The 9,802-nt window shown below is 39.9% G+C and overlaps 1 protein-coding gene across 1 annotated transcript; it reads right to left on the bottom strand.

The window, feature by feature from the left end:
• Positions 1-1,735: 1,735 nt before the first annotated feature.
• On the bottom strand, positions 1,736-9,332 carry insig2 (insulin induced gene 2). Its single transcript, XM_047601592.1, has 7 exons — positions 9,195-9,332; positions 7,554-7,733; positions 6,553-6,725; positions 4,955-5,079; positions 3,502-3,668; positions 3,196-3,295; positions 1,736-3,058 (listed from the first exon to the last, which is right to left on the bottom strand). Exons 2-7 carry the CDS (start codon positions 7,652-7,654, stop codon positions 3,017-3,019), a joined length of 708 nt encoding a protein of 235 aa, XP_047457548.1. The 5' UTR covers positions 7,655-7,733; positions 9,195-9,332; the 3' UTR covers positions 1,736-3,016.
• Positions 9,333-9,802: the final 470 nt, after the last annotated feature.

Genomic DNA, 9,802 nt, shown 5'->3' with positions numbered 1-9,802 from the left:
AATTCATTAGCGGTGGGAAGTTTAGCTCTTCGCAACAGCACCTACTGCTATGACACTTCACGCCTATTGTTTTACTAGCTAGTTAGCCTTGAACAATAACATTCGCACAGCAAATTGCCGAACACACTCATGTAAACCACAGAGCAACTGTGTCCTTACCTGGAATTTAGCAGTGATACAAACAAAGGGTCATTAAATCCGGAGTATTCGTCTTAATTACTTATGTCTATACGTGCCTGTGTCTTTGGGAGCTGGAACAAGACAGGACACATTAATCCACATTACAGACATTGCAGTTTATACAGTTTATACATTGCAGTTTTGTAGGAACAACTGGTAAATTCAGTTAATCAACACACCAACCAGTCAGAATGTATCTTGGTTTAAATTTGATTATATGTCATAGTCTTGGTTCACAGTAGCGTGCAACTGCTGGAGAACCACATATGAGCAAACCACTCACAGCCTTCGCAGGTCTGACTAGGAAGGGTTTACGGATGAAGCCATCTGACAGTTTAGTTTTTGTTTTTTTATTTTATCATTTAACTGGTTAAAGAGTGGCATTTGCAGATTTCAAATCTGAGGAGCAAATGTGGTAAAGATGACTTCCACGAGACACAGCTGCCTGAAAGAAATATACAAGCAGAAGATTCATAGCACAAAGCAGCAAATCCTTTTTTGGATGTGGAAAAAAAAAAAAAAGTAGGTTAGTGCTGATGACTCACAGCATGAAGGTTCTGGGTTCAAATCCATCATTGTGGGTTCTCTCCCCCCCCCCCCCCTTCCAGAGACATGCTTGTTAGGTTCATTGGTGATTCTAAATTGGCCGTAGGTGTGAGTGCGGTTGTCTGTCTCTCTGGGTTAGCTCTGAGATAGACTGGAGACCTGTCCAGGGCCTCTCGCCCAATGACAGCTGAGAAACAAAAACTGCATCAGTGCCAAAGAGCTGGAGGGAAGCCTGGTACAAGCAGGAAGCGGGTAATCACGATATTTAGTTTTTCATCTTTCTAAATTGTATACATTATTTTTACATTGTTTTTTTTTCTTCTTTCTTGCCAAGTTAACTTTTCTTTAATGGTTTGTGGCGCTGACTCACCAGGTAAAATTCCTGTGTCCATTGTAGATTTGGCCAATGAAGAGTTTGTGATTCTGATCACCATGACGATATGTGCGATTCTCCCATTGTAATATTCGTGACCTGGGAACTTTTGAACAAGGTTTAATTATTAGATACTGTCTTTGGAGGACAACTCACAATCATTTTGGAGAAAACCTATCCCATCTTTAGTACGATAACCACACCCAACATTACATTCTCAAAAATCAATGGTTTTTATTCAAATCTTTCTATTACATTAGATTTCCTTTTGCTTATCAACGTTTATGGAGCAGATTCATAAGTGCACACAGTTGAAGTTCGACCTGTGCAGACACGACTTTGACTCGAGTGGTGCAGATTCAGGCATCTGACAACGATTTCTGACATTTCTTACATCTAAATAAGCACTCGTTTCCATTTCAAATACCTTTTGGAGTATTTCTGTGCCCCCCCCCCTTCTGGTGGTGCATGTATTTTCATAAATGTATTCTCCTGCTAAAGAGAAGAAAATCCAGCATTTATGGTAATTACTATTATTATTCACCACCAACCATGCACTCTCTCTACTGCACTTTAAATACCTCTTGTGCTATCCAGAAGTGTAATGTGTATAGCATCAAGTAAAAGAGAAATCAGTCAGACTTGCCTCCTTTGTGTTTATTTGCTACCAGGAGGAATGTGAATGTAACCACAGAACAAACGTGCTGCTTAAATGCAGCAAATATCGAGATTCATAGACTTAAACATTGCAAAAAACACTCTATTGGGGTTTTTTGTTGCCCAATAAAGAAAAATGTACTTGAATTTCAAACCAGAACTTGAATAAAGATACAGATTCCATGTGCATGAGAATAAGTCCAGGATACAAAGCTTTTATTTCCTGACTCATGGCAATACCTCGCACTCATAGCACCATCAGTGAAAACGTGACATAAACCGCCCGGAACTAACAAACCAGTTTACCAGTTTTGCACTATTGTGCTGCCTGTAACAGTTAATACAATCACACATACAATCCTGACATACATCCAAGATGAACATTTAATTCCGCAGAGGTAAGTAACACCATTCAAGTTCTATCCAATAACTCATGAAAGTGATTCTCTTAGGGGGAAACGCCAACACCGTGTGTGCTCATTTTTGAAAAGCAACTGAAAAGTTTATCTAAATATTGCTCCCTGAAGTGAAGACAGAATTAAAAATGTTTAAAACAGATACTACTGTTCATGTTTGAATGAGATTGTCATTCGTTTTTTTCCTCAACAAACACATCGTTCACTTCTAGCCATATCAGTTCTGGTGCTGCGTGTGAATACTGAACAACCTGTGTCCTCACAGCCTGAGGAGACACTTGCAGTATCAAGCATTATTCATTTATCAAGAAAATTTGAAAAAAAATATAAGCTCATTACATAGAATAAAAAGGTACATATGGTAGACGCACATATCTCTAGAAACAACGACAACTAGAAAGTGTGTTCTCCAGTGATATGAAAGCATCAGGAGATAAGATTTAAAAACTGATCCTGTGTGACTGAGTTTGGCACAGTGGAGCCAAGGTTTTAAATGTGTGAACAGATCTGAAGAGCTACTGTGTTTCCAATCCCTTCCCAGGTAATAAAGATAAACTGCAACAATGGAAAGAGAAAAAAAATAAGACAACCAACTCCTACCATTTACCTTAGCAGAGATTAGAACGTAGTCGGTGACTGCTATGATCTCTGCAACGTCTGACATGACCCAATCAAAAGTACTGTCTTGTTCTGTGGGAAGCAGCCAATCAGGGGCTCGGGGCTCATTTGACATGAGCTCGCTGGCACTTCCAGAGTCAGCCGGCCCTGATCATTGACCCCATCTTCAGGTTGGTGAAAGGACAAAGTCATTTTGAGCAGACGTCTGACGGAGCCAAGAAAGCCCTCAGTCCTGGTGGGTCTTCTCTTGGAGGAATTTGTATTCGTACTAAAAAGAAAGAGGAGCAGGAGAACCATTAGACATGTGGCAGCTGAATGTGCTTTCACGGACACTTCTTTCTGTTTCTCAGCCCACCTTAAGGAAAGAACATGAACCCAAAACAGATTATCTGCAGTGGTTCTTACCAAGGCTAGCTGGCGTCCTATGTTTCCCACCGTTATAACCCCCGCAAAGAAGATGCACGGTAACCAGGAGCGAATGTACAGGAAGTCTGGAGAAGTATACCTGGTCAGAGCAGAGGAGCACATGACACAAATTCATCATTTAACTTTTACTATACTGACACTCTTAATTTATCTAAAAGCTTAACAAAGAGACAAAAATAATACCAAATAACATTTATGAGCAAAACATAATGCAGCAATTTTACAGTTTATTCATTTTTTCTCACAGCCACGCAGTTTAAGGACGTTCGGTTTGAGGGAACTTACTGGAAGACTCCATTGTAAACCAGGAGCTGTGTGGCCAGCGTTGCCAGCAGAGCGATACCCACTCCCAGGCCGAAGCCGCTGCAGGAGCGGTCAAACGTCCACCACAGACCAATAGAGAGCGCCGCCAAAGTCAGAGACAACTGCACGTTGTTGGCAAAGTCTAGTTTCTGACAGAGACAGGAGTCAAGGACAAAGTAGTCGACTCCATTTACACAGTGTCTTTCTTTTAGTCATCAGACCTGAAGGATAGTACAGTAGTGTAATAGCACCATGTTTCCCATTCAGTGTTAATACTATGACAGCCCACTGGTCTCACAGTGAATCTGAAATATTTTTGCTCGTCTCAAACCATGTTGTGCTTTTGTTGTCTGTCTCCCTCCCGTCCCGACAGACCGTTCGCTCACCTGCTCTGTACTGAATTTAACCCGACGGAGAAAACTCACGGAGCTATTTGTAACGTTCTCTAACAAAAGTTGACGCCACTTTTTAAAACCCGATGTTTGTGCTCTTGATTTAACGCAGAGTTGGTAAAAACCTGGAGGAAACAGCTGTAGACATAAGGTCAACTAACTTCACTCTGTAAGATCTACCTTAGCAAAGTTAAATTTCCCAGACTCCATGCAGTTCCTACTTCAGAGCGGGTGACTAAGGTGACTGAGGATGCAACGCTGGTAAATTTCAACATTTTCTCATCAGAATTCAGCTGAATAAATAATAAATATTTAAGCCAGCCTTCGGGTGCTGCCACAGCATTAAGCAATAATGGAGCAATAAATGCTGAGGAGGAACTGGTAGAGGAGGAAATTTCCCCAAAATAGAAAAGAAAGTCAGCGTCAATGCACAACACTAGCTCTGAACAAGAACAAGATGTTTAACAGAGAATAGACTCATGACAAGGAAGCAATTTAGACAGTACTGCAGAGTACAGCTGGTATCAGCCAACCAGAAACTTCACAATGACTGAATAAGATAAAACTATTGTATCTCAACTCAACTAATAATATTTATTAATCATTTAACTTTCAGTTGTTGGTTTTATTCTCCACTCTATAAAGACACACACAAAGTATTAATTAATACTAATTTATTAATCAGGTTTTTCCTCTGAGCATGAAATCAAAAGTCTGACTCTTTATTTGTTTTGTTTTACATTGATGTACAAACAACTAATTTTTCCTTTTTTGGATTTTAGATTCTCAATATAGTATCAAACCAATGACACACGAATCCTGAAGCCAGGCTTCAGTAACGTCTTGAAAGCGAATATTATTTCACATTTGGGTGCTTCAAAGAGAAAATTTGCTCAGGTTCTTCACTGTTCTTTCAGAGGGGACTTTACAACAGCCAAAAGTTTTATTTAGCTTCTGTAACGTTAATCGTTGCCAAGAGTTTTTCCCCATCAAGTCAAATATCGAGAACAACATATCAGTAAAAGTCAAAGCTTAAAGGATACAGCACTGGCGTGATTGATGCCCACAAACACAGCCACGCAGCGCATGACACTGGACCATTCCCGCTTGAACTTGTGTGGTTCACCTAGACATCTGTCGATGCAGGGGTACAACAGCCCGATCACCGCTGGAAGGGAAAAACGAGACAGAAAACTGTTAGGAAAAAGCCTCAAATAAGAACATTATAACACCAGGTGTACTGTAAAACAATAACATACTTTCAGTATCCATGACTATGTTTAGATGCACAACGTATTTAAGTTTGGGCTCTTGAAAAAAAGAATAAGTTGAGATGAGTCCACTGTTTTGGATATCAGGAAAGAAAATGTTCCAGAGACAGAGAGATGAGTGACTGGATGCTCTGAAACCCCTGGTGGACAGTAGAACTTAAAGGTAAGTAGCAGGATCTTGTAGTTACTGCAGGATTTCTCAGGAAGCTAGTGGAGCTGTAGATTATAGTTCATAGTCAATCAGTTAAAGAACAGACTATATTGACTGGTTTAGATTATGCACTTCATGTTGGGCTGAACCACATGTCACTTTTGTGACTCCAGCTGCTTTAAAATACTGCTGTTCAAATTTTAACTGCCACCAAAAAACAAGAACACATTCCCCCAATTTTAGCAGCAATTCACTGACTCCAAGTTTATTTGAGGATTAATTTTAAAATTTCTTTATTTGTTGTTATAGTTGCTACCCTGGGCTAGAGGCAGTGTGGGACAGTGGGACAAGCTGCATTTGAACATCAAGCACAATGTCTCTCTTCTTCTTTTGAAATCCTCTCTTAAAACACATTTGTTTTCTCTTTTGAGATGTTGGTCCTTACTGTTTGATTGTTTTACAATTTTAATCTCAAGTTTTATATGCTCTCTTGCCTGTGTACAACACTTTGGCCAACTGAATTGTTTTTAAATTGCTTTATAAATAAAAATTGATTGAATTGATCATTAATGACATAAATAACTGATCAGTGGGTTGAAAAAGTGTGTTACTTTTGGAAGAACTGCCATATAGGGCAATGTAATGTAATATTATTCAACTTTTCCCCAACATGTTTCATTCCATACATCACAGTAAGTCGTACTTCCGTAAGTGACTATTCTGTACTACGGGTAAACGCCAGGCATTTCTACCAAACAGCTGGACAACAGGTGGAAAATTCAGCAAGTACGTGGACATTTTCATTCACCAAAAAGCGATGTGGGTGCAGCCAAGGCATGCTGAATCCATCGTCCACAACCTTATGATAATTGCATGAAAATAAGCTGTGGACCCTAATACTCCCTTGTCTTAAAAAGCCTGTTATTTATACCTGCATTAACTAGGTATAGCACATACACTGAACAGTTCCCCATAGCCGCTTCTGGTAGTATCAAGTTACTGATGCAATACCACCCTGAACTAGCAAGAATCTGCAGGACTCGCAGGACTTTTCCACACCAATTTGTGGGATTGAAACAGTTCAAAACCTTTTTTTCTATTTTGGAGTCACATCAGTACCAGCTATTGCTTTCTTCCTTAAAAACGGACCGTCCTTCCTTCCATCTAAATAAAATTAAAAAAAAAATTAAATATATGTGGGTGGGAGATATTCACACACCTGAGGCCATGCCACAGCAGGGGGGCACCCACCAGGCCGAGGAGAAGATGCTACTGATGACACCAGGGGGAAAGAGGGTGACGTTTCTCTGCACCTGAAGTAAATTCAGCACAAGGGCCAGGAAGATGCCCACAGAGAAGAGCATGGTCCCTCGAATGAACAGATTGGTGGTCCTACAATGTAAGAAAGCAAGTCAGCCAAGCGTATTTACATCGTCACAGACGTCACAAGTTTCAAAATATGCTTTACTAGACAAAAACTGGAAATGAGAATAAAAACAAACTGAAATTAAAAGCAATGAAAATTTTAAATCTGCACACTAGATAAAACTGGACTTAAAAACACTACTAATGTAAAAAAATTACATGATATATAATGATAAGCTGAGGCACTGAATGTAAAATTTTGAAAAGGGAATTGTTATGTGCCTCTTCTCCACATATTTATTTCTCCATTACTCGTGGTGCTACTTCATAAAGCAGAATTTCCAAAGAAGCTGTTGTCATTTACAAATATTGTTTCTGCCATCAGATAACGGAATGAGCATGAAATACTGATGAAAAGACTGAAATGTGGCTCATTAAGACCGAATGTCTCAGCTTGCAGCTTCTAAATGGACAAACAGGTGGTGTGGGGACGATTCCAGTCAATAAAGCCAAAGCCTTCCACTGGCGAGTTTCAGTCAGGAACAGGAAAGTGAAACTTCTTTAATAAACAAGTCATTTAGTAAACAAGTCTTGTTTATCACAGCGTGCATGAAGCAGTTACATTTAGATTCAAACGTTCACAATGTAGGTTACACGTACTAGTCTGTAGTTTTATCATGTTAACTGAAACAACATGGGAGAGGGGGCAGCTGCGCCTTCATTAAGACAGTGCACTTCTATATGAACTCTAGCAAATTCCTACATATGATAATTGGCATTACTGTATGAGTGTTTTCAGTTTAAAAACATATTCCTATGTTGGGTTATGATATGTGGAGCAGTCACAAAGCCAACCTGTTGGAGATGACTGAGATGTAGGGTCCCTGAGAAAGACGCGGCGTCTCTGCGGACCCTGAGCAACGACGCTTGCTGCTCGTTGTTGCACTGTCGCTCATGGCTGTCAGTGTCGGGTATATTCATACGCCTAAGTCAAGAAATGGGGTGTGACTCCTTCATCCGTCAGACATCCCAAAGCTGTAAAACAAGGACATAAAAATAATTCGAGTGAACCTTAAGTGAATAATGGGACTGTGGGCAATAAGCAGTAGTTAGTGCAATAGTTGTTCAGTTAGTAGTTAAACTTAATAAATGCCAGATTATCATTATATTAAAAACATGTACTGTACTTAAATATAACATGATTACCTGTTCAACATTAAATCCTGAACATCCCCAAGTGATCTGTGTATAGATATTGTGTGAGCACAACATCTGCTGGTCTATGTGCACAACATTTAAATTTCTTTTTGAAAAACCTAAAACTACCTGGGTCTATAAAGGGTTTGCCAGTGACGTCAGTGCATACCCTCTATATCTGTATCACAGAGTGGACCAGCTAACATTGACACTGACATTGAGTAAACAAAAAAAAGGTCAGAGCTGTCTCTATTTCCTCAGCAGGCTAAGGTTGTTTAGAATCTGCCAGAAACTGCTGGACATACCCGACTATCTATCCATCTGTCTATCTACCCATTAGTGTTGGAGGTAGGCACGCTAAGTAGTTTTTCACGAGCTAGAATATATCTTTAAATTCTGAATTCATCTTCACCAACACTAGTATTAATGTTCATCTTATGTCTATACTTGTTTAAACTAGCTTAGTGATGTGGTGTGTACGCTTCCTCGCTATGCAAAACATTATCACATTACTGGTGGTTAAATATTTGATGTCACTTGCTAATTCCTCACCCCATCACTTTTTCCATCTAAAGACGTTAAAGTGCGTTATCTTTGTAAACAAATGATGGGGTAACACGCTGGCTGTATATGTGCCCTCATAAGGCTGTCCATGGTCATGGTCACTTAGTGAGCAAGTGTTCAGCTTAGACACTAACCATTAAGCCAGGGGCGTCAAACTCATTTTACTTCACATGCAGGACACATGCAGTCCAATTTGATCTCAAGAGGACCAAGACATTACATTAAATAAACTATCCTCCAAAAAAATTTAATTTCCTAAGAAAGATAAGACCAGTGTGGGCTCATTGCTGTTTAGTCCTAGGTTTCAGTGTGTCGTTATGTCTACTTGTCCTACTAAAACAGTGGGAAAATTAAGAATATCAGTTATTTTCACTGAAAACTTTTCACACATTGCAAATTCATGCTGTGGACCAGATTAGACCCTCTGGTGGGCCGCTTTTGGCCCGCGGGCCGTAGGTTTGACACGGGTCAAACGTTACAGTGGCATTAAGCACAGTAAAACAGCATTTCGTTTCCCTGCCCGCTGATAAACCCGCCGAAGTAACGAAGGACACGCCACAATTAAACAGTGAAAATAATGAACATAGACCATAGTGTAGATTGTAAATTAGCTTAAATGTCAGTTTGGCTACGTAAGCCTGGTCGTGTGCGATAGCTACGTAGCTAGCTAAAATGTATTATATATGAACACATATCCATCATAGCGGACTGGTTGAAGTCGAAGAAAACTCCTACCTTATCCCAACAAAGACCTTCCAATATTGCAATGAGAAAACAGAAAACAAAAACACTCTAAATCTCTGTGTAATAGTGGACTACAATAGCCGAATATACTAATTAGCCTCGTCCTCCTACTGAGACTACTTCCGGCTGACTGGACAACCAATCAGCGTACAGAGCGATGACGCCACCACGCCAAAGAAAGCTGACGTGTGAGCTGATTGGACCGCGCTGCCCAAGGGTTAACTATATGTATATACAGTCAATGGTTACACTGTTACACAAGCTGAGATATATGTACCAGGCAAAAGTTTGGATACCTTCTAACTCACAGATGTCAAATACACGGCACGCGGGCCAAAAGAGACCCACCAGAGGAAATAATCTGGCCCACAGGAGGAATTTGCAAAGTGCAAATATTACATAGAAGACATTAACAGTATTTTTTTTCCCCCACCCAATACAACTACTGTAACTACTATTTCCAAGGTTCACACAGTTGAGTGTGAGAGTTGTGAACATAACACAACACTGAGACATAGAACTATACCGAAATTGCACTTGTTTTTGTTAAGAAATGTCTGATTGTTCACTACATGCTTTGTAATAGTATCATTCATTAA

The sequence above is a fragment of the Mugil cephalus genome, chromosome 12, assembly GCF_022458985.1.
Source record: "Mugil cephalus isolate CIBA_MC_2020 chromosome 12, CIBA_Mcephalus_1.1, whole genome shotgun sequence".
NCBI classification, from domain to species: Eukaryota; Metazoa; Chordata; class Actinopteri; order Mugiliformes; family Mugilidae; genus Mugil; species Mugil cephalus.
Note: the sequence above shows the minus strand (reverse complement) of the source record. Positions and strands in the feature narration are given on the sequence as shown.